General features: G+C 43.3%; 1 protein-coding gene across 1 annotated transcript in view; it reads left to right on the top strand.

Annotated features, from left to right (window-relative positions):
- The window catches only part of WSCD2 (WSC domain sialate O sulfotransferase 2), a 1087922-nt gene that overhangs the window by 907904 nt on the left and 155794 nt on the right, over positions 1–24224 (top strand). Inside the window, exon 8 of the mRNA XM_086943084.1 lies at positions 21241–21405. Within this exon, the coding sequence (XP_086799210.1) occupies positions 21241–21405 (165 nt within the window). The remainder of the gene's footprint in view (positions 1–21240; positions 21406–24224) is intronic.

A 24224-nucleotide genomic window follows, 5' to 3' on the forward strand; every position in this document is an offset into this window, starting at 1 on the left:
CACTGTCTGCCACCGCACCCTAGTACAGCGCCTCAGCAACGTCGGAATCCAGGAAAAGGCGCTGGAATGGGTCATCTCCTTCTTAGACGGAAGAACTCAGAGAGTCCGCCTACCACCGTACAAGTCAGAGGCCTCCGAAGTCATCTGCGGCGTCCCTCAAGGATCCTCTCTGAGCCCCACCCTCTTCAACGTCTACATGAGCCCCCTCTCGGCCATCGCACGCCAACACATCCTCAGCATAATCTCCTACGCCGACGACACCCAGCTGATCCTCTCCCTGACCAACGACCCCGCCACCGCCAGAGCCAACCTACACGAAGGGATGAAAGAGGTAGCCGAGTGGATGACGACCAGCCGCCTGAAACTGAACTCTGACAAGAGGGAGGTCCTCATCCTGGGCTCTTCACCCTCCGCCTGGGACGACTCCTGGTGGCCTCCCGCCCTGGGCACCGCACCCAAACCGACAGACCATGCACGCAACCTGGGCTTCATCCTGAACTCCTCCCTCTCCATGACCAGGCAAGTCAACAACGTCTCCTCTGCATGCTTCAACATCCTACGCATGCTACGGAAGATCTTCTGGTGGATCCCCACCGAGACCAGGAAGACCGTCACCCAGGCCCTCGTCACCAGCCGACTGGACTACGGCAACGCCCTCTACGCCGGGACCACCGCCAAGCTCCAGAAGAGACTCCAGCGGATCCAGAACGCCTCAGCCAGACTCATCCTCGACATCCCACGAACCAGCCACATCTCCGGACATCTGAGAGACCTTCACTGGCTCCCCGTCAACAAAAGAATCACCTTCCGCCTCCTCACCCACGCACACAAAGCCCTACACGACCAAGGCCCGAGCTACCTCAACAGCCGGATCAACTTCTACGCTCCCAAACGCCACCTCCGATCAGCCAACCACGCCCTCGCCGCCGTCCCCCGCATCCGAAGAGCGACTACAGGAGGAAGGTCCTTCTCCTACGTGGCCACCAAGACCTGGAACTCCCTCCCGGCCGACCTGCGCCTGACCCAAGACCACCTCTCCTTCAGGAAGAAACTGAAGACCTGGCTGTTCGAGCAGTAGCGGCACCCCCCCTCCCCCAGCGCCTTGAGACCCTACGGGTATGTAGCGCGCTCTATAAGTGTCACTGATTGATTGATTGATTGATTGGCCTAGATGGTCAACCAGCCTCCCACACAAAAAAGTCTTTGTCTCACCTCTGGGAGCAAGTTAGCACCTCATTAAGGGGGCTATTCAGCTTCTAGGTGACAGCTGGAAGCTCATGCAAATGGACTTTTAGAAGCTTTAGGCAGGTATAAAGCAACTTTTTAAAAGTACCTGGTCCAAAATATTTTCAAATCTGACTTTACCAATAAAATGGGTTTCGAACATATATTTTAAAAAGTCCTAGAACTCATTCTGTAGCTGTTTCCTATGCAGAGATATCCATCTTGAATTTACTATTGTGTCCCCACGCTTTACTATGAAAATCTAACCTTACTCCTGCAAAGATAGCCTTTTGAGCATTTTCACTGTAAGGATATTTAACAATAATATTTTACATGTCCTACTCTTAAATATCTTGCACCCTGCCATAATGGGCAGCAAGGCCTACTTAGGAATGACTTATTATTATCATTTAAAAGGATTGTTGAGGCCTGTCAAAAAGGGTTTATTTTGACAGGCTGAATTTGCAGGTGTTGAAAACCAGATGTCAGAAATTGCTCTAAATGACTGAACTTGCTATAATCCAGGAGATGCAGCATATTTTAGATTTAACTGAAATAAATTGAACTGCACTTTGCCCTTCTCGGGCTCCATACTCATTTAAACAGGCATGTAGAGGGAAAAGCACACAGAAAGATGATTCACATTTTATTTTAGGACATCTCCTTAGTGATTGTTTTTTAATTAATAAGTGACATTTCCCAATCCCAGGGGGACAACTTGTTGTTGAAAGCATTATCTGACGTTGCTTGAAACATGTTTGTAGTTGTCAATACTTAGGGGGTCATTAGGATGGCGGGCGGATTGCCCCCGCCAGGCTGGCGGTAGCCACCACTGGCCTGGCGGGGGCAATCCGCCCGCCATCCTCACCTATATGACCCCTTCCATATTAGGTTGGTGGGGGGGGGACCACAGCGGACGGAAAGACCGTCCACCGCTTTTCCGCCCTGTCGCCTTGCGACCGGGGTGGAAAAGGTTTCCTATCAGACACCGCCATCCATATTAACATGGGCTTCTTTAGATGCCTATCCGTGGCCGCGATGCCGCCACGGAAGGCATGCAGTCTTCACTTCGGGGGCCCCCTGTGGACCCCCAGAGTGAAGGAGAGGTGGGGAGTGCACACGGGGGGGGGTACCATTTGCATAAACAATGTGGCAGGCACCGCACGATGCCTCCCGCTTTGTGTATGCAAATGCATACGTGCATTTTTAGCATTGTGGCGGGCGGTGCTGAGAGCACCGCCCGCCACAATGCTAAATATGCAGGATGCACCCGCCACAGTGGCAAGCGCATTCTAATGCCCCCCGCGGGACCCCCACCCTAATGGGGTGCGGTCCCAATAACCGATAGGATGGCGGGCGGACTAAGTCCGCCCGCAATCCTAATGACTCCCTTAGTTTCTGATAGTCCCAAACAGAAAAACTAAGCTGATTTTACATATAGTGACATATTGGACCCTAACTATTGATGAAAAAAGAGAGTCAATATTTAGGAGCGCAAATGTTGAGTGTGATATTAAAATAGAAAGATATAAAGAATTTGTTTGCCTCCTTCCTCAATATTGTAAGCATACCATGATTCCTGTCTAAGGCTTTCATTAGTCAACCCAAATGCATACCAAATACTGTAGTTTTATTTTTCCTTCATTTAATTAATTGGAGAAACATACACAAAAAAATAATCTGTAATGAAAAATCACAAGGGTGCCTACACAGCGGCATGACAACATGGAGCTCAGTGCCAATGTTATGACAGCAACTATATCAAACTTTCTAAATGCCATTTGAGAGACAATGTAGAATTTTTTAATATCACAGATTCTAAGATTATACAATCTCCTTTTATTGCCGACTCACAGCAGCAACAATTAAAATAATTTAGAACTTTTAAACATTCTAGTAGGTATAAAGTATACAGCAATGCACAGCCACCTTCCTTCTTCCAATGCTTCAAACAAGATAAATCCAACACTAAACTAAACTTCAAGAAAAAAGCTCCCCAAATGCTTAATACTATTTCCCGAAGTCTTTTCAATCCTTAAGAAATTGAAATAACATTTTAGCCTCCATGTCATTAATAAAATCCATATTTTCTGCCCACCAGGCTGGGAAAAATCTGCATTTTATGTCAGGTCATATTCTCATTGGACTAATCCGCAGCTCTAAGAATGTTTTGCAAACCAGCCTTCAAGACAAAAGCTTTCAATGCTGATAAAACCCTAAGCTTCAAAGAATAAGGCGTTAAGCCCCTCCAATCCTGCTAAAAAAGTGTCTACTCCCCAAGCCTAAGGGTCTGGTCTTCAGCTGAAGAACGTCTCCGGCTGCATATTCAGTCTGTACGCAAAGAGGTCCACACAGAAGGGACCCCTTCTCTCCTGAATGCTCAGGAACACCTCCCTGTTTAACCTCCAGTTGCTTGAAATTCTGAGAAAACCAATCCGCCACACCATTGCTTAACCCTCCACAACAGAAATTCCCTTTCAAAAATTGTACCCTAAAAAATCCTTGGCTAACTCTGTCAGACTTTTCGAATGTAGTCCACCCACTTTGTTGACGCACCTCACGGCTGACACGTTGTCCATGCAGAGCATCACTCAACATTTCATCATTCACTGAGTAAAGCAGCGTATTCCAAATGTACCTGCGAACAATTCTAAGCAATTGATGGGTAATCTCCTCTCTTGAACTTTCCAAAGTGCACCTATGGACGAGTTTCCACATCTTGCCCCCCATCCTTCGAAACTTGCATCAGACTCTATCACTACTTTTGGTGCCTTTCCGAAAATTGCCCCGCCGTTCCATGCTTCTGCATTCAGGAGCCACCACTACAGCTCCTCCCTTGAATCCTGATGTACGGATAACATCTGAGAGTACAACTGACTGGTCCATAAATGTCTTGCCTTGAGCATCTGGAGGGCCTGATAATACAAGAAGACTGTATCATTGAGGAAAACAGGCCCAGGATCCTTGCTAAAACACTCAATGGTATTTGTTCTCTCCTTAACACTTTCTTTAAATCCCTGCATCATTTTCTTGTTTTTCCCTTACAAGTTTCAGCTTGGCCTGAACTGTGTCTACAATAAAACCTAGAACTTGAGTCTCCTGACTTGGCACCAAGCAGAACCTCTTTTGGTTTATCACAAAACCCAACTGTTCTAATAATTGCATGGTGATTTATGTATGCATCGATACAACCTCCCTGCACTGACCCATTATCAGGATGTCGTCCAGGTAAATAATTAAACTCACTCCCCTTGTGAGAGCCAAGCCATTACTGGCGAAGTACTTTGGTAACTGAGGAGAGGCTGCATGGGAGACTGCAGAACTGGCAAAGCTAGCACTTCCAGGTGAACTGGAGAAATTTCTGGTGCGGAGGCCAAACTAGAATAGTCAAATATGCATCTTTGAGATCCAGCCTTGTTAGCCAATCTACCTTCCACACGGCGTCCCTTAACAGGAAAATCCACTCCATTTTGAAGTGGCGATAGACCAACCACTCGTTCAGTTCTTTTAGGTTTTAGCCCTTGTCTTTCTTTTCTAACAGGAATATATTACTGACACAACCTATAGCATTGTCCGCGACCTCCAGAATAGCCCCATTTGCTACCAAGTCCTCTACTGCTTGTGTTACCAACCTTGATTCTTCTATAGAGAATTTTATTTATCGAGGCATCTTGACCTGATCTGGTGGACATATAAACTCCAGTTTTTATCCCTCAACAGTGTCCAAGCCCATGGGTCCTGTGTAGCCAGTCGCCAATTCCCACAAAATCGGCCCAACCTTCCCTCTGTCTCTATGGGGGCATCTGAAAGGTCTTTCCAAACTTTTACCTGCAGAGAATCCTTATTTCCTCCATTCTCCTCTTGCGGACTTGCCACAGAACCTTCGCCTTTGAGTGTAGAAGGCCTGTTGAGGCCCAAAGCTTGACTGGGTGAACCTGTTGCCACGTCCCATGAAGGGTCTCAGTGATGCCTGACCTCAGCTGAGGAACCAACCCCTCATTCTCCCTGCCCTACCAAAAGCCTTAGCCTGGAAGACTTTTTGGATTTTTGTATGGAGATGAAGCTTCTCTATACTTGGTGATATCATTAATGAACTCCTCTTCAAAGAGGTGTCCATTACAGGAAGGATCCCCTTTCTTGCTAACCAGCTCCACTGATTTAGGATCTATCTTAAGAATAATGCTCTTTCTTGTCTCCTTCAAATAGGCAACCTCGGCCATTTGAAACGTCTTGGTCAAAGAACCATTCACGTCCAGTAAGCAGACTTGGTATGACTTCAAACCTTTATTAAGCCCCTTTCTTGGGTCCTTCTGCTTTTTTTTAATGCCAATACTTTGGCATTCAAATAAGGGGTCATTGCGACCTTATCAGAGAGGGATGGGCATTCTGATCTCAGCCGAAAACTTACTTCTTCGGGAATTTCCCTTCTCAGCCAAAAGACAATCTAGTCAGTATCATGTTGAGGTGGTGCCTCCTGGGGGGACAAGGGAATCTTTATAAGAAGGGAGACACACATGTCATCTCCCAAGCGATCCACAATGCCGATCTTCGATCCCAAGGCCTTGAATACCTCTTCTGATGTCCCATCCCTCCTGACCGGATGTCTTCGGGGTCGGAGTCAAAACCAGATGGATAGGAGAGATCAATCTGAGGCTCTAAAGCGTCATCACTATCAATGCAAATAGGGTCATCCGGGCCTTTTCTCCTGCCCATCTGTAGTGCAAGAAGCACTGGTTATAGTACCGACGCTCTATGTTGTCAAATCCTCCCCAGTACTTTTTGATTTCTTTGCATTTCTAAGCAAACTGTTACCTGAACCCCTCTTTATTTGGGTCTTTCCTATCCATCTAGAGCTTCCAGGCTGCTCTGTATCCTTTAAGACCGTACTCTTTTAGAAAGGAATGCTAACTTCTTATTGATGGCATCATCTAGCGACTGCATCAATCTCCCAAGAGTTGTATTAACCATATCTTCTACCTTATCCTGCATTCTCTGCTTAAGCTGTTCCTCCGGCATTTTATCACCCCCATGGAATATAAGGATTCTGTGAATAAATAAGAGTTCAGAGAAGAAATTTGGTTAAACCTTATCCCAAAGTTGAAATAATGACCAGGTTAAACATTACCCCAGAAATATCAAACTCTTCAGGGGTGTCATGGGAATGATACTCGTTGTCACCAAGTGTTCCAAATGGCCGTCACCATTACTATGAACTGAATTAGCCCATTTACAGAAAATGGCGGCCGACGTGCACATTCCATGCGTCGTCAGCCGAAAAGGTCCTTTCCTGCATCACACAGCAGTGCAGGACAAGAGACTGAAGTCACCAGAGCGAGTGCATGCCAGGGCACATCCCAGCCAATCTTGATTGCAAGGTAGAGCTCAGCGGGGCACTCAACATGGCCCCGGGGAGTGAGCCACGTTGTGAGCCAGCGGGATTCAGACCAGGGGGATTCAAACCAGCATAACAGCTAAATCCTGCATATGCTAACAAATGAGAAACAAGGCTGGCTCACCCCTTATTAGGGTACGAGCACTGCTGACACTACTCCCCTGTTACGCAAACATACTTGAGATCGGAAATATCCCTGAATATGCAATAAAGAGTATATGATGATAAAACCATAAACACGAAAGGTAAAAACAAGACAACAGTAATTAAATGCCCTCCTTACAAGGGGCGGGGTATGCCCTTAAAGACCCAGGTTAATACTATCAGACCTCTAATGTTAAATAGTAAAAAAACAGTACTTATCCTGTGAGTAGCAGCAACAAAAGGAGGAATATGATGACTGTGCGTTGCTGTACTTTACTGACTTTAAATCCATAATTTATTATACCAAATCACTGACTGTCGGAATTATGAAGATAAACATACTCAGCCAGCCCCAATTACAATTTGAGGGTTAAATTATAATTTCTGTGCAAAGAGGAGTTTTCACGGGGATTGGAGTACCGGGAAGTGTAGTTATCAGCTCCCAAATTTTCCTCTGACAGGTTTGGGTATGCCACGCCTGCAAAAATGTATCAAAGGAAAAAGCCTGGAAAAAGGAAAAACCTACAGAAATCAATCTGTTCTTTGTATACTGATTTCACATGATCTGCCTCATTTCAAAGTGAAAAAACTTGAAAGAGGAGGTATTTACCACACCCAGTTAATGCCTCACCATGGGTAATGGTATTTACTTGGTGAAGAAATTAACTCACCCCAATCTGGCCCACATGCAATATGGGCCATTGAGGTTAAACCGTAATATATATGAAGATGCTTAAGGTAATGGAAGATAGCAGGACAATTGGGATGTTCTTCCAAAGGAGGGGTACCTAAAGTGAAATGGACCTGAATCTTGACGAATATTGGGGGAACATGGGCATGGTGGGAATGTTTGATTGAAATTGAAGTGTGAAATCTGCAAAAGGAATCCTGCAATAGGGTGGCAGGTTTCAATATTAAAATGAGGAAGCTGTAAAAGGATTGTAGTAGACTCTAACATAGCTTGCCTGTAGGGGGGATGTAGGAATGGATCCTGCTAAAGAAAAAATCGTGGCAAAAGTGACTTCACAATGCTTGCTATAGTGATGTCCTGCATTTTTCATATTTCCATACACATATTCTTATGCTTTCCCTTGCTCTGCATTACTTCTTATTTATCTTTTACTTTTCAGACATCCTTGTTGTTTGAAACTATGCAGTGATATGTTCCTCAGCTCTTTGGCACAATATTTGAACTACTTATTGCTAATTTTCCCCTAGTCTGAAAGTGCATTTGAAGTGCCTTTTCTGAATAATTCAACACATTTAAGCAGTAGCTGATAAATTGTAAGATTAAGTTTTCATTTCACTACACGCATACTCTGTTCAGATTGATATAATGTGCATCTTTTGCACAACCTGCTGATGTGCTGTCCTTCATGTATTTGCTTCCAACCCCAGTCTCCACTTTGTACAACTACAAGAGAGGACACATGAATAAAGACATCAGAGGACTAGTGGTGAGCACTTGGATGGTCAATAAAGGACAAAATACTCTATGGATCAAGAAGACTTCCTCCATTTTCGGTTTTTCAAAGCTCTAACTGACTGAAAGGTCAAGACACACAGCAACATGTGCCTGGAATAAACTAATTTTACAACCAGTTATAGAAAAAGGAAAGCTATCTCTACAGGCATGTGTACAGACACCTTGCTAAGATCACAAAGTGTCTTTGAGCAACAGATATGCAGTTATTACTTGTTGCTCACCAGCAAACTATATTTGCCTGAAAGTTCATTATTTCACCCAAATAATTAAAATGTTAGCTCTGTAAATAAACTTCATGATTACATGGAAAATAGCGGGTGTCCTGCTTATCAAATACAACAAAAATGTGTTAGATTGATCTATCCACCGGATATTGTCTTTGTAACTGAGGATTTTTAATACCAGAAATTCACATTAAAATATGAGAGGAGCCAACCTAAATAATTTCCAAACTTTTCCATATCAGTGAATGTTATAAGGATGTTCCAAAAGCTGCACTTTTCAAATAATGTTGCCAAATTGTCCATAAACCTTTTAGTTTAAAGGCTGTTTTATTCTTTTCAATACATACACAAAATATGTCTGCCTTGGGTGTTGTATACTTAGACTCAAAGGGAATAATGAGCAATTTGTGATATAAGTATGTAAAACATATTGTTTGGCATTTTGTCCTTTGAAATACTTCTTTATTCAATTAAGATTAATCATAAAAGTTCAATAAAAAACTATACAGTACAAAATTCCATCACAAAATATTCTGATCTATATAACATCTTACAAAACTCAAGAAGGTTCTCAGTATTACCTCTGATGGTACAAAGGTGCAATTATGTGATTTAGTGCAAGTTGAATAATTCATGGAAAGTTCACAGGAAAAACAATCTTTAAGAGCCCCATTACAACAATTTTAACATTACCTTCAATAATATCATACATTCAGTAGAACAGTTTAGTGCACATTGTATAGTTCATAAAAATACAGACATATTCTATGGCATCAATACAGAAGTGTTTTCCTCCTCAGTTTGATCACACAGTGTACGAACTTAACCACTGCCAGACATAGAGGGACTGGGGATAATGATTGAATAAATAGCAGAGCAGACCAGCTTTTTTAAAACGAGCTTGCTTGATGAATGAATGAATTGTTCACTTGCTTAGTGCACTGCCACTCACAAGAGGCATCCTGGCACTGCAAGTTTAGAGCTGCTAACCCAGAAGCGCTGACTAGATGAAGGAGTGGCAGAGTGCATCAGGGTCCGGAATAAGCCAGGTCTTTAACTGCTTTTTAAAGTGGAAAATTTGAGAATCCGGTGAGGAGTACTCAATTATGAACAAATTCACAAGAAAATCAATCACATTGAGTTCAATCACATTGGGTTAATTACCCACGATAGGTCAGACATCTGCCTAGTAGTAAATATCTGGCATACAGGTCAAAACCAGCATGTTCCTAATATTCATTCTTTATTCCTTGTTTCCACCTAAAAAAAGAACATGGACACAACCAATGTGTTTTGTCCTGTAACAAAGGGACTTCGAGGGGCGGGGCCAAGCCAGCAACTAAGATGGACACCTGACTCAAGAGCTCCGGGGCTGTCGCAGCCTAATTTCCGCCCACCGGGAAACGGGCACCTGATGCTTTGCTGGAGGCCCCCATGATGTGGACTATGGACTGCCCTAACAACGACACCTCAGGGTGCCTGGAAGGCTAAGAACTGGACACTGCGCATCCAAGCCCGACGTGGCCCTTGGAGGCCCTGAGTCGACAGGGAACTAGTGTGAGCCTGATGGCGGGGCCTGGTGCGTACTGCAGTGCCGCGGTGCTCCGTAATTGTGCTACCCTCTAGGCGGCTGCAGCACCTTCTGTGCGACACCAGCAGATCTGTGGCTGCCATCATGACTTCTGCCACACATGTGGCGCAGATTTGAGGTGGCTGGGAGACAATGGGAACAGTGAATGACTTCGGAACTCAACTGCGGTAAGAGCACGCGCTGCGCCGAGCTGGCTGTACCCCACCATTCCAGAGTGCATTTTCCCCCTGCGGTGCAGTGACACACCTTCCGCTACAGTTCCCAGGCGCCTGGGTAAATCTCCCCAACTTTATGTGCCAAATAATCCAAAACACCGGAGCAGCCTTGATCACACATGCGCATGTGCATCATCTTCAACTGCTAAACGGCTGATTCATCCGTTGTCAGTCTGACCGCATGGTACTGATGGCATGACCCGCGATGTACCTGTGACATTAGCCATAATTGAATGCGACTTCTGAAATCCTCCGCCTGAACTTACCGCCCTCAGGCACCCTGGTCCAGATAACTGCACTCTTGTCCTGCCAACTGGGAACAATGAACATTGGTGACCACAAGACAGATGCAACTCCAGCCCGGGTCCCTACCCCGCCTCTAGGACTGTACAATGGACCGCACAGACCCCAAACAATGACAACTGACATTTGATAACAGAAAGACCCCCAGGTGGGATGAGACTGATGGCACTACCATTCCAGAACAGAGCCAGCTACAAGGTGCAGCAGCCATTATGGCTGAACTTAAGGGGGGTTCCCAATCTATTGACGCCCACTTGGACATTCTCACTAACAACCTCAATGACATAAATGGCAGTTTAGAAGCACAGGACACCCTGATTGACAGAGCAGAACATCGGATCTTGGAACTAGAAGGCGCTCATCCCTTGAAGATTGGACAGAGCTGAGGGCCTTCTCAAACAGCTTGCAACACAAGCAGAGGATTTGGAGGCATGTTCGTGCAGTAACAACCTGTGCGTATCCAGAATTACGGAATCAACCAACACTGGCCCTATGCCCAGATTCATCGAATCCCTCCTGGTAGATCTGTTTGGTAGGGAATTCTTCTCGGCTACATTTGCCTTGGAACAGGCACACCGGTCACTAGGTCCCCCTCCTCCACCTGGGGTAACCCCAAGAATCATTATCGCTAAACTCCTAAATTACAATGATCGCAATGCTGCGCTCCGGATGTCCAGAGAGCGCCGCTCGCTCTCATATCAGGGATTGAATATATCATTGTTTCCTGACTTCACACTGATGTGAAATTCATGCTTCAGAAAGCAAATGTTCGGTATGCTATGTTATACCTGGTTAGACTCAGGGTACAGATAGGGAATAAATCACATTTCTTCGACATCCCGGATGTAGTTCGCCAAGTTCTGGAAAAACCACCAGCAGATGACTCAGCGACAGGATAAAGAAGGATAGTCAAGTCTGTACTCTTTAAACGATATTCTATAAAGAGCTGCATTTCCGGAACGATCAGCAGCATTGATTAATCTATGATGCAGGACATGGTGTAACTGCGCTGAGACATACTAGTAGGTGCGCGAGTGTCGAAATTGAGGTCCTTCATTCATTTTTGTATCAAGCTGCTCGAGCTGGTACTTGAAGCCAATCGCCAGGCGGGATTGACATTCTTTTAGCAATAACTATCCGGCATCGTGATGACTCCCGCGGAGCATTGCTATCCGCCCAGGGTGAGTTCCTGCCTTTCTTCCCTCCTCCTTCCCTTTTCCCTTCTTTTTTCCTTTCCCCTTTGTTCTTTGTATCCAATTTAGGATTCACTGGGTGCCGCTTCTTTGTGTATCCGATGGGGGTGGTGGGTGGAGTTGAAATGGGATGTTTGTTTTAGTTTGGTTTTCACTGGTTGTTTACGTTATCAGGAGCATATTACTCAGTACAACATAACGGTGCGGCCTATGCATCTCACAGATTATTGATGATAAATGAGTACTAGAGATTTACACAGCAATAGTTTGGGCCTCAGATGCTTATCCTGGAATGTGCTGGGCCTTTCGTGCGCCAAAAGGGGCAGACAGGTAACAGCTTATTTGGCGCAACACTCCATTCAAATTGATTTCCTACAGGAAACATACTATGCACCACTACCAACCCACGGGTTTGCCGCGTCATGGGGACAGAACCGCTTTTTTTCCTGCTACAGTTCCTATTACCGTGGGGTGTGCATCTTAATACACTGCACTCTCCCCTTCCAGAATTATTCAGCGGTGACAGACTCAGAGGCAATGTTCCTCTTAGTTCATGGATCGCTTGGGGGTGTGCCAGTACTGCTAGTTAATCTATACACCCCAAACATCGATACACCCAATTTTTTCGCCACAATATCTTCTCATATAGACAGATTCAATTTTGACACTATATTAATGTGTGGAGATTTCAACCTCACATTGGACCCCACCACTGACACCACTGGACCTGGCCGTGTCAAGAAACCACACGCCACAAACGACCTCCTCTCCATTTTGCGCACAGATCTGTTGGCAGACCCTGGTGCATTAACTACCTGGGTTCCCGAAACTATTCCTTTTCTTCTGCCTCACACAGCACTTGGTCTCGAATAGACCACTGGTATCTCACGCCACAACTTCAGAAAGTTGAATACTTACCCTGTACTGTCTCTGCCACACTTCTGCCTGTCACTTTATGTCCCTGTGACTTGTGGCAACCACTCAAAAGCTATTTACAAACCTACTTTATTTTTAAGGACTGATTCCCACATGTGGGTAGTATGTCACTCTCACCCGGGCCAGCAAATATATTCAGTCTGATGGACGCATGATATGCATAAATATCCAGAGAGAGCAACAGTAAGAAGATCATGATTGTAAACCGAGAGGTCTCTGACCGGTACCTATTGTTAGAGTAATTTTCTTTTTGATCGCTGCTCCTTTGTAATCGTTTTTCTTTTTGTGTTGTGTTGATTGCAAGAGAATGTTATTTATTTGACATTACCTCATGCCTGGCAATCTGCGAGCCACTGATCTGTTCAATCTTAGCTTGGTTGCTATGTATCTTTGAAAAATGCAATAAAAAAAAATATCCATTACATTTTGTTGCTGCTGCTTAAAAAAAACACAAAAAGCGACTTCTTCAGGGCTGTTGAGAAACACACAAGACATAGGCTTATAAGCAGACAGACACAATGATAGCAAAATATTAAATGTTGGGTATACTTATACAAAACATCTAGGAAAATTTAAAAGCCACATGCAACACATATGAAACATAAAAACACCCAAAACAAAACATGATATGTGTCAATCCACACAGAAAAAGATGTGTGCAATACACACTTTTTTCAAAAAGAAGCCAATGTATTAATGTTTGCAATTATGATTACTAACTGTCTAAAAACTATAACATTATTATACACAGCCTGATGCAAAAAATGCTAACCACAATATGTTAAATTCTTGATGTCTCCAAGTCATTTTAAGTGCATCACGTAAGATGCACTTAAGAAAAGTAAAAAAAATAAAGAGTCAAACAAATATGATCGTTATAATAAGACTTACATCAACGCATGTGTCAAGTTAGATCCCACTAATACCTCATAAAAGTCTACAATATAAAATTACCATTATTGCTTACCACAAAATTGGAAGTGCTTAGCACTATTCACAGGAAATCCCTTTAATAAAAGGCAAACAAGTATACCATAAGCATCTATAACTTGAATATTATTAACTGGACATATACCCTTAACCAATGTCAGGGGAATTAATCTGCAACTTTCCAAAAGTTTATTTATATCTGTTGCCAAACTTTATTGCCACCATGCACACCTGAATTAAAAAATCTCTACAAGCATTTGAAGAACTGTGTTTCTGCAAGCTCTCCTAAGGGCACGTCCCTAGAATAATTTAAGAAGAGAAGCCAAAAGGAAAACACTATCTATATGAACAAGTAGTGTTTACTTAGTTCACCCTTACTACATAGCAAGAAAACAAGAATTGATATTTAGAACACACACAGCTCATGATGCTTTTGGCCTGTATGGCAGATATATATTACGATTACGATTTTTGACCAATTGAGTGTTCCTCCCCTATTTTCAACATTTCAGTCGGTTGGCCCAGGGAGTGAGCATTTGTTCTTTAGGAACTATATATTAGGTGGCAATAACATACCATAACCATTCAATTTCTGCTTTTTAAAGAGGGCTTCGGATTCTATAAACTGAAAAGGACTGGTAGCTGATGCCATGAATGGGACCGCAGCACTGAAAAGGATTTGCCATCTCTGGTTTTAAGTCTGAATGAGGGGGTCTTGAAAAGGTTCATACAGGAGGATTTGAGGGTTCTTAGGGTTATGTAATGCAAGAATCTGGCCATCAATCATTTGGGACCCATGACTTTCAATGCTCTGAAGACCAGTACGAGGATCTTAAAGAGAATTATTTTATGTACTGGAAGCCAACGTAGAATTTTCACAGCTGTGGAAGCTGAACTACGTCAAGGGAGTTTCAGCACGAGTCTGGAAACTGCATGTTGCACCAACTGAAGTTTCTGGAGTATGTATTTTGAGGAGCCTGCATAAATACTATTGCAGTAATCCAATCTGGAGGTAGTGAGGGCAAAGGCAACCGTTTACCTGATGGCTAATGGTAGGAGTCAAAACAATTCCTTAAATTTGATTACATTGAAAAAAGTGCTGGCCACAGCGAGAGCTTGCGGGTGGAAGGAGAGTGAGGTGCCAAATTTTACTCCAAGACTTCTTTCTACTTCCACTGTGATGGGGGCTTTGAGTGACAGAGAGTTATCAGATGGTGTTCCCTAAGAGAAACATAACATTTCCAAAAGAACATGAAATGCATAGTTCTCTAGAATGAGCAAGAGTCACAGGGACAAGCAGGTAAGTTGAAAAAATATTGACTGGATTAGGGAAAGACAACTGAGTAATTATTTGTTTTAAACTGACGGTGCATGAGCCAACATCTGCGTTGCATATTAGCTATCCAGATTATCAAATGTAGTCTTAGTCAACATATGCTTACTCACTGTGTGTTTTGCACTTTCGTTCTCTTGGCTGTTGTTTCTACACTACATAAAGCATAACAATTAACCTCACAATGTATTGTCAAAAGGAAATAGGATCCTCTGGTTTGCTTTTTACCTCAGGCATACCAAAACTGGAGCAAATCCTATGTATATACCAAAGCTAAGTGATCTAAGTGGCCCTTTGTAAGTTAGTGTAGTCAGCCAAGACTGAAAGAATAAGAGTAGTGGCCTGTTTGACCCACATCAATGTTCATAGCATGAGGGGGCACAACCCAATATAATCCGAGATATAACTTATCCCCACTTCTGCATTATACACATATGTCAAGGAACTGTGCGGCACTGTGAACTGTCTCTTCAGAAACCCATTTTCAATATTCTGCAAATGAGGATAGTCCTCTGTTCCACAGAGCACTGCTTGATAGGTTGCAATTGCTAGACATTTCAATTTATATACTGCCACCAATTCCTTGTATGGTTTTATCCCCAATTTGAATGTAGAGCTGTATAATGCATCAACTCTCCTAACGAACACAGAGGACCTTGAACATTTCAGCCGTCTCTAACTAAACTCTTTTTCTAATAAAAAACCCAAGTAGGGGCAAGTGAGTGCAGGCTCAACCCTGGATTCAATCACAGTGAATGCCCTGAGTTTCATCCTTTTTGGGCCGTATGCCATAATGCGGGTCTTTGACTAGTTTATAGTCAAATCTAAGTTGCCCACAGCCACAAAAATTGGTCAAACTGTTGCTGGAGGCCAAGTGGAGTTTTAGCTATAAGCACCGAGTTCTTAGTGTAAAGTAACACTGGTATAGGATAGGTGCCAACTTGGGGAAGATCTATGTTCAAACTGAGTAGATCAGGGGTGTAACACAGACCCCCGCAGCCCCCAGCTCCAGGGGGTCCCCTCAGCACTGCAGTCTGGCCAGAGAGCTCCTGATTGAGCCCGGAGGGGGCCCCTCTACGTACCGTGCAGGGAGGCCCCCTCAATTTTCGTTACGCCAGTGGAATACATGTTTTTCAGTACTCTTAATATATATATATAATAAAGAAACTGGGTCAACACACAACCCTGCCTCACTGCCCTTGCTATTTTAAATGAATCGGTGCTTTCACCTCTTGGCTATATCTTATGCTGGTTGTCACTTCACTATATAGCTGCGTTAAAAAACAGATGTAGTTGTCCTCAACCACCCTTGCAGACAATGCCGCACAGATTTGAAGGATTTACAATATCGCAAACGGCACTTAAGTCCATATATGGCAAGTATATAATGCTATGCTTGGTCACAGTTTACTTATTTATCAGTAGATAGAGGTTAAGTCTTCGATATAGGGTACCAAGACCTGCCTGCAAACTAATTGAAGATCTGAAAGGATGTGATTATCCTTGGCCAACACCTCAAAATGATCGAAGCATACCCTGTCCATTATTTGTGCTGTGAAATTAATAAGAGATATTGGGCAATTGCATTTTGGGTCGCTTTTGCTGAAAATTGGCACTATAACAGTGTGGGACCAGGGCTGAGGCAGTCCACACTAAAGATCTTGAACACATTGGTGAATAGAGGAGCTCATAGATTTATTTTTTCGTTGAATACGTCTATTGGGACTCCATCAGGGCTAAGGGCTTTACCCTTGCGGCATCTGTAAATTGCTGTCCCAACTTCCACAAGTTCTATGTTTACACCAGCAGGATGTGCCGCGTTATTCTCCCCAGTCTCTATAAGTTGTTTGTTTTTGACCATGGGTTGTGATGGACCACAGTAAAGTGACTCAGCTACTTCTCAAGGGAGATAACAGCTTCAGTACTAGGCACTACATACGTTCTAAAATAGGGTAGATTCACAGCCTGCCAAAAGGTGAAAACCTATTTTTTGGGCACCAGTTACTAATATTACATCTCAAGCATCCTTTCTTATTGCCTTTTTTCTATTTTTACTTGCCTATTTATAGTCCTTTCTGTGTGAAGATATGACTTCCATGTCCCTTGGCACTGAGAAAATGGCAGGTCCCTGTGAGTCTTAGAACAGTGTAAATGGAACCATCTAGCTGGCTTAGATCTATGCTGTCCTAAAAATACTGTTTGAAAATCCCGAATAAACTCACACAAGGTCATATAACAATTGATATTTCCTCCTGCATCTGACTCATCTTTCATGCATCCAAAGAACTCTTTTTTATAAAACATTTCAGTAGATCGGTCAGTAAGCGTGATTTATCAATGTGTTCCCACTTCATCAAAAGACATGCAATTTGTGATATCAGTATGATAAACATTGTGTTTGGTATCTTATCCTTTGTAATAGTTCTTAATATGACCACATTAGTTTGTGTCTCTCTTTTGCTGGGAACAGCATATGTCTGATTTGTCAAGAACCACATTAAAATGCCATACCCTCAAGGTCTTCCATATATCAATCTAAGATGCCTTGTTATCTATACTACTATTATAAAGGAAGAACTTTGAACCTTTGAGGCGAGTAAACTCGGGAACCACAGCGCCAATCCACACACCCGATACATTGTTGTAATTGTCAGGGTGTGCAGATGGACATAGGCTATATAAATGAAAAAAATATAAGTTATTTAAAAAATGTACGAGAAAAAAAAGTAGCGCCGGCCGCGACCTGCGTGCTGACATCAGGAGCGTGGGGAGGAACAGCGTCCAGGAGCACGAGGCGGATATGAGCGCGGGGAGAAGCGGCAGACAGGCAGTGAGGAGCGGCGGACAGGCTGGGAGGAGCAGCGGACAGGCGGGGAGGAGCGGCGAGGAGCGGCGGACCGGTGAACTCAGGAGCGCGGGGAGGTGCGGCGGATGAGGTAAGGCTCCGGTGGACCCACGACAATGTCGGGGCGGGCGGAGGCCCTGAAGCCAAGGTCGGGACTGGCTGCTACTCCGGGGGACCCAGGGACAATGTCGTGGCGGGCGGGGATTGGAGCGGGCAGGGGCCCTGAAGCCTGATTGCTCCTGGACAAGGTCGGGACGGGCTGCTAGTATATTATATAGTATTCTTTGAAAAATGACAGTTTAAAAAGTTGTTATAGCGTATTGAGTGATTTTCCATGCCTGAAATCCAAGTATTTGCATTTTCAAGATAGGTTTTGCTCATACATTTTCCTTGAAGAACGTTGGTATGATGAATTACTCAAATCTAGCCAAGGGGTAATGGGGCCTGTGATTACTTTTTACTTATTGTTTTAATTGATTTGAGGTGGCAAAGCATTGGCCATAATTTAAGTCAGTTTGCTTTCATTTTGTAGATCACATATTAAGCCTCTGCATATTGTTAATTGTTCTTTAGATTTTTTTGTGGATTTTTTTTTTTCAGTATATCAATGAATCACATTTAATATAGGGAACTAGGGAGATGCCGGATCTTCCTACACAAAGGCATCTCTTAAAGACTTTTTCTTAAATATGGACACTCAAACCAAACCTGCCTTCCATAACCATTGTTTCTACACTTGGGGCCCGATGTAGGTAATCCCACATTACCGAGTCTTAAATACCGAATCATACCGATTCGGTATTTAAGAACTGGCATTCGGGATGTAGGTCATTTTAATGATTTAATTACTGAATCGGTATGAATCGGTAATCACCGAATCGGTATTTACCGATTCGGTAATTGCCATTCATTCCTATGGGCCTGGAGGCCTATAGGAATGAATGTCAATTACCAAATCAGTAAATACCGATTCGGTAATTTGGGGAAACCTGGAAGGGTGGCATGGTGTCACTTTGACACCCTGTTGCACCCCTCAATTGTGCATGGGTGCACATGTTGCAGACATATTTGCCCTTAGGGCATGTATGTCTGCAACATGGCACTGTTTTAAAAGCAAAAAAAATGCTTTTTGAAGGGTTTTCATTATTTACCACCAACTTCTAGTTGGTGGTAAATCACGAATTCTTAAACCCCTGTAGCACTGATTAAAGTGCTACCTACATGTCAAGATACAGATTCGGTAATTTTAGAGAATCTGTTTTTTACTGAATCGGTAAAATTACCGATTCGGTAAAATTACCGAATCTGTATCTTGACATGCCTCTACATCCCAAACTCCAAATACTGGTCGGTAACGGCCGAAATCGGCCGTTACCGACCGGTATTTGCCTTCCTACATCTGGCCCTTGGTACCTAAAACACAAAAGCGGGTAGCAGCTGACATAATGTTTTCAAGATACTTCAGATCGTGATAACGGCATCATGCACAAAATGTGATGTGGCTTTAGCACTGCTTAGTAGTTTTTGTTGTTCTCTTTTTCTTCTTTCCTTTATTCTCTTTCCACAATGATGATATGTTTTTCAACACATGGATAACTTTCACCTGATTACCTCCTAAAATATTCTGGTCCTCATTATGAGTCCCCGTATGTGGGATTGATAATGCCGCCCCCAGGCTTAATGGAACCAGAGGTTCTATTAACTCTAGGTATGCAGAATTAATGGGAAATGCTAAGATTCCTCTTCGGAATTAGTCATTACTAGGGAAATGGTAATTCCAGGTCATATTCTACTGATAACTCCTCATTCTCCTCTTTCTCTCTATGAACTGTTTTGTCATTTTCTATTTTTGGTGCCATTTCACATTTCATAATTATGGAGTCGAGTCACAATTTTTGTTGTGCATGTAAATAATGCTATGTTGGAGATGGAACATGGACCTGCTCGTGAAAAGTGCACTAGTCCTCATTCACAGAATCTGGATAGTGGACAGTCCATCAATATAGCAGATGGTCTACATCGAAATTTGTAAGTGTAGGAGTAGGGTGATGAGGCTGGGATTCAAACTTTGACTCTGAAGAAAGTAAATTCGTGGTCAAAAATTTCCAGGGAAAATATTTTTTGGGGGTGGAAAAATGCATCGTAAACAAAAGCAAATTTATGTATTTCTGCTATGTGTACCTCAACTGAATGAATGTCCACAAAGACAATCCTCTGAAGTACATTTTTTTAACAGAGATCTGTAGATCTTTGATTTCCATAGATTTTGATGAATATTCCGATTACCTTTAATAAATCCCGAACATGTGTCTATCAATGAAAATAAAGATAAAGGAGAATGATTTGTAGACTCTAAGGATTGTAGCCATTTATGCGCCGTCGACTATTCAGAAACGTTAATGATGTTATCTTGGCTACTGATATACTACCACCATACATTTACATTGGTAGAATTATGCCACAATTGAATTCATACCACTTTTCAGTATATATTGTGGGGCATATTTACGAGCCCCTGGCGCGGCCAGAGCGACACTGTGCGCCATAGCTATGAGTGCACACAAAGCCACTGGGTGTGGCTTTGAATGGCCTCATAGATATGGAGTAAGGCACGGCAGCGCAAAATGCTGTGTTTATTTTATTTTATTTTTTTGCCTTACTCTGGGCTCAGGAGGCGTTCCATGGGTGTTGTGGTGGGTTTTCTTATGCAAACCCCGTGGATTTTGAAACTTCCCTAGATGCACAAGAGCATGCAAACCTGGGGAAGCGCCAAAACCTTATAAGGTAATGCAGAACAAGTAGAAATATCTGCATTTCGTTTTTTCCTCCTTCTATGTGTGCTGCATTGTGTAGCACACATAGAAAGAGGAAAAATCACCTCTTATGATTGCTGCTATGCAGGGACGTTCCCCTTCATGCACAAAAACAATCCTGCTGACAACACAGGCACCCTTGCACCATGGTGCAAGGGCCACTGCATTAAGTCCAATTCTGCCGAAACAGCAACAGCACAGGGGGAAAGCACAGGAAAGCACCGTATTGCAAAACTACGTTGCATTCCTGCTCTTTCACTTTGGCGTAGGGCAGCGCAGCAAGGACCCCATGGACTATTCTCTGCGAGATTCAGGAGATCCATATGAATTACATTTCCATGCAATTAATCTAAATGAGAGTCATTTGTCTAGTTAGCAGCTATTTGGAAATTATGACATTTTTCCGGCCCCTAGCCACCTAAATAGGAACTCTAGTTTAATGGGACCAGTCTTTGAATAGGATTGTAAATTGTATCAACTCTGTTTGCAGTATAAGATACATTAATGAAATGCTCAGAGTTTCAGATGGGATTCTGCGTCTCTTAAAGCACTCTTACTGCTCTTTTCATGATCCTATTCTAATTGGTGTTTTTTTTTCTCCCTCTCTCCAGATAATCGATGTATGGACAGAAGATTTTTACCATTGCGATCTAAAAAAGTCATAGCCCTGGCCAGTTTTCCAGGGGCTGGGAACACTTGGGCCCGTCATCTGATTGAGCTGGCGACTGGCTTCTACACCGGGAGCTACTACTTTGATGGATCTCTTTACAATAAAGGTGACCGCCTTTGTCAGATGTCTATGGTGTAAAACCCCTGTCACATTACATTGCTCCAAAGAAAGATTTTATATTTGCTTTCTCCAGTGTCTATTACATATTCAAATTAACAATTTATTTGTTTAATTGATTCAAAATAGGGGACACTCTTTAACAGCTGTAACCTACACAAATCTGTGTCTAGTTCTGCTTGAGTCCTTAGAAACAAGTGGTGCAGATGCTCCTGCCTCTGCTTGCTAACAGTAGTAATACAGCTCCCTCACCATGTTGTAAATCATTGTCAGTTTGTTTATTGTAAGTTTTCAGGACAGGTTTTGGGATTGGTGCTGTTGGTGGGTTCTACTCTTCTGGTCCTCCCATGAAGAGCACTAATTTTGAACTCAACCAAATACTGAACGGTCCAGTCTTCTTTAAATAGAGTTTGGTGCAGGTTTTGGAAGGGCTGGATTAACCATGTCAGGGAATGGCCTGTGTAAATGTCTCTAAAGTTTAGCTGTGGTGTCTCCTCCACTATGGCAAAGGAGTGTCTCACCCCCCGCCAGCAGTGTAAAAGTTCAATAAAACAATAAGAAACCCAGGTTTATTAACATGGTATTTTGTTTCATGGCGAATCTGGTGGCAGAGCTAGGGGGATGATGGGCACCAACGGAGAGTGGTGCACACTGCTATCAGTGCACATAACGGTTTGGCCGGTCATTTCAGTCTGGCCAAGCCGTCATGCACACTGAAAGTGTCTCCAACCCAGCAGCCTTGCTGGGCTGAAGACAGAAAAGCACAGGCTCCTAGTCTCCCTGGGAGCACAAATCATCAGCGCTCAGACCAATCCTGAAGCTACTCTAATGCATGGGAGCAGCTTCAGGATTGGCCTGCAGTAGCGCCGCATAAAGAGCAGAATATCGGCGATGCAGTGCGCTGCAGTAATTTTTCTTACCTTCTTATTCATTTTTTTTTTTAATTGTCTCCTTTCCAACAATTGGCCGCCACTACGACCGCGCCACTCCAGTCTCCTCATGACACCTGCCGCGTCTGAGTTTACCGGTGAACTGTTGCTGAAACTACTCTAAAGTTTACCTGTGAAATGTTAATGATTTCCTTTAGAAATATTGGTATTCAACAGGCTACTCAGGGATTAAAGCAGTGAGTTGCAAATAAAATCTCTTCATAGCACGGATGAGTAGGAAGGCATGGCTCTAGGGTGTAAATATGTCAAAAAAAAGCTTGAGAGTTTTGTTTAAGAATATCAATAACACAAATATTGTCTGACATAAATATAGTGGCCTACATATTGTTTAAAAAAATATCACTACATTGGTTGTACAGTTTCAATTATTAACTACAATGAGGCGATATTTTTGTAAATAATATCTAGGACTCTATCTATATTTAATATTTAGACTAGCATATTCTAGTACCACAGATTGAGTCACACATCCAAGCCACTAGCAACATAACTGTCTCAGCTACTTCTTGAGTTTCCTAAAACTGAACAAACCCATGTAGTCGCACTGAGAGAGCAAAAAGGCAATATTTCCTTTCAAACTGGCTGCTATATTGTTCAGGATGAACAGCTCAATTTTACGAAGGACTACATGTTATACACAAAGATATTTTGTTGGCAAATAGGCCACCAGAACAGAAGAGCGCTTTGATCTGAAAACCAAAATATATGAAATCCTGAGAACCCTCTATTGTTCTCGGCTTTTCCAAGAGAAGATTTGCAAAGACACTGGCATTCCATGGCATGAAGATGTGACAGAAGATGAACATATTCAACTATTAAAATCAGAGAGAAGGAGATATTTGCAGGTAAACCACCACTCAGTGGTTGTAATCATGAAAGGAGCTGTTAAAGGGGGTATTTCGGATGGGTAGCATCCCCAGTGTCATCTGCCCTAGATCTGCGATATAATTTTTTTGTATTACACAACTGCATCCATATAGAAGTGCAATCATGAAATAACTTTCCTTTGGATCCAATCCACGGGTGACGCAGTTCCACAACCACAACATTACTTTACAAAAGCAGCTTGTAATAAGCACGACATTTTCCACATATCATTTCATGTTTTTGAGGGCAACCATGGGCCTTGTAGATGGGTTCCTCTTGGTGCACACACCAGTCAACACCCCTGTGCCATACCACCAGGGTGGAGGCCTCCGGGCATCTCCAGCATTGGGCTATCTCTCTTTTCGCCTACAGGGACATCACCCCACACACAACACAAAACTCCCTGATTCCCTCCAATTGTCCCAGTTTAGCAAGTTTTACAGCAAATTATGCCTTTCTCCTTCCTTGCAGACTTGTGGTTCCCCCTCTCTAGTCAGAGTCATGCGGAGAGCGGTGTGTAGACAGGAGGGCATCTGCTGACTGATTCAGCATAAGCTTCTGACTCGGTGGCATGGCCATCAAAGGAAACCAAGTCACACTGACGATCACATCACCCTAATGAGAACAAGGACACCTCCACTTATAATCCCTACCTGTGCCCATAATGCAATACAAGAATGATGAAGACAAAAAAGACATTCCCTAAGGAGAAAGCTGGAAACTGCAAAGTGAAATAAAGGGATAGGCAGTGTCTGGCAGTGGATTAAAGTGGCCTGAGGTGTACTAAGGACTACGCAGCCTTGGTATTCAGTGTGTCAAGTCAAGTCAAGTCAAGGAATTTGTATAGCGCACTACATACCCATAGGGTTTCAAGTAAGCATGAGCGGATTTTGCGGATTGGCAATCCGCGAATTTTGCGGATTTGCGGATTCGCAATCCGCAAAATCCGCGAATTCCCGCGAATTTGCGGATTTTTTTTTTTTTGTGTTCG

This window comes from Lissotriton vulgaris, chromosome 11 (genome assembly GCF_964263255.1).
Source record: "Lissotriton vulgaris chromosome 11, aLisVul1.2, whole genome shotgun sequence".
NCBI lineage: Eukaryota > Metazoa > Chordata > Amphibia > Caudata > Salamandridae > Lissotriton > Lissotriton vulgaris.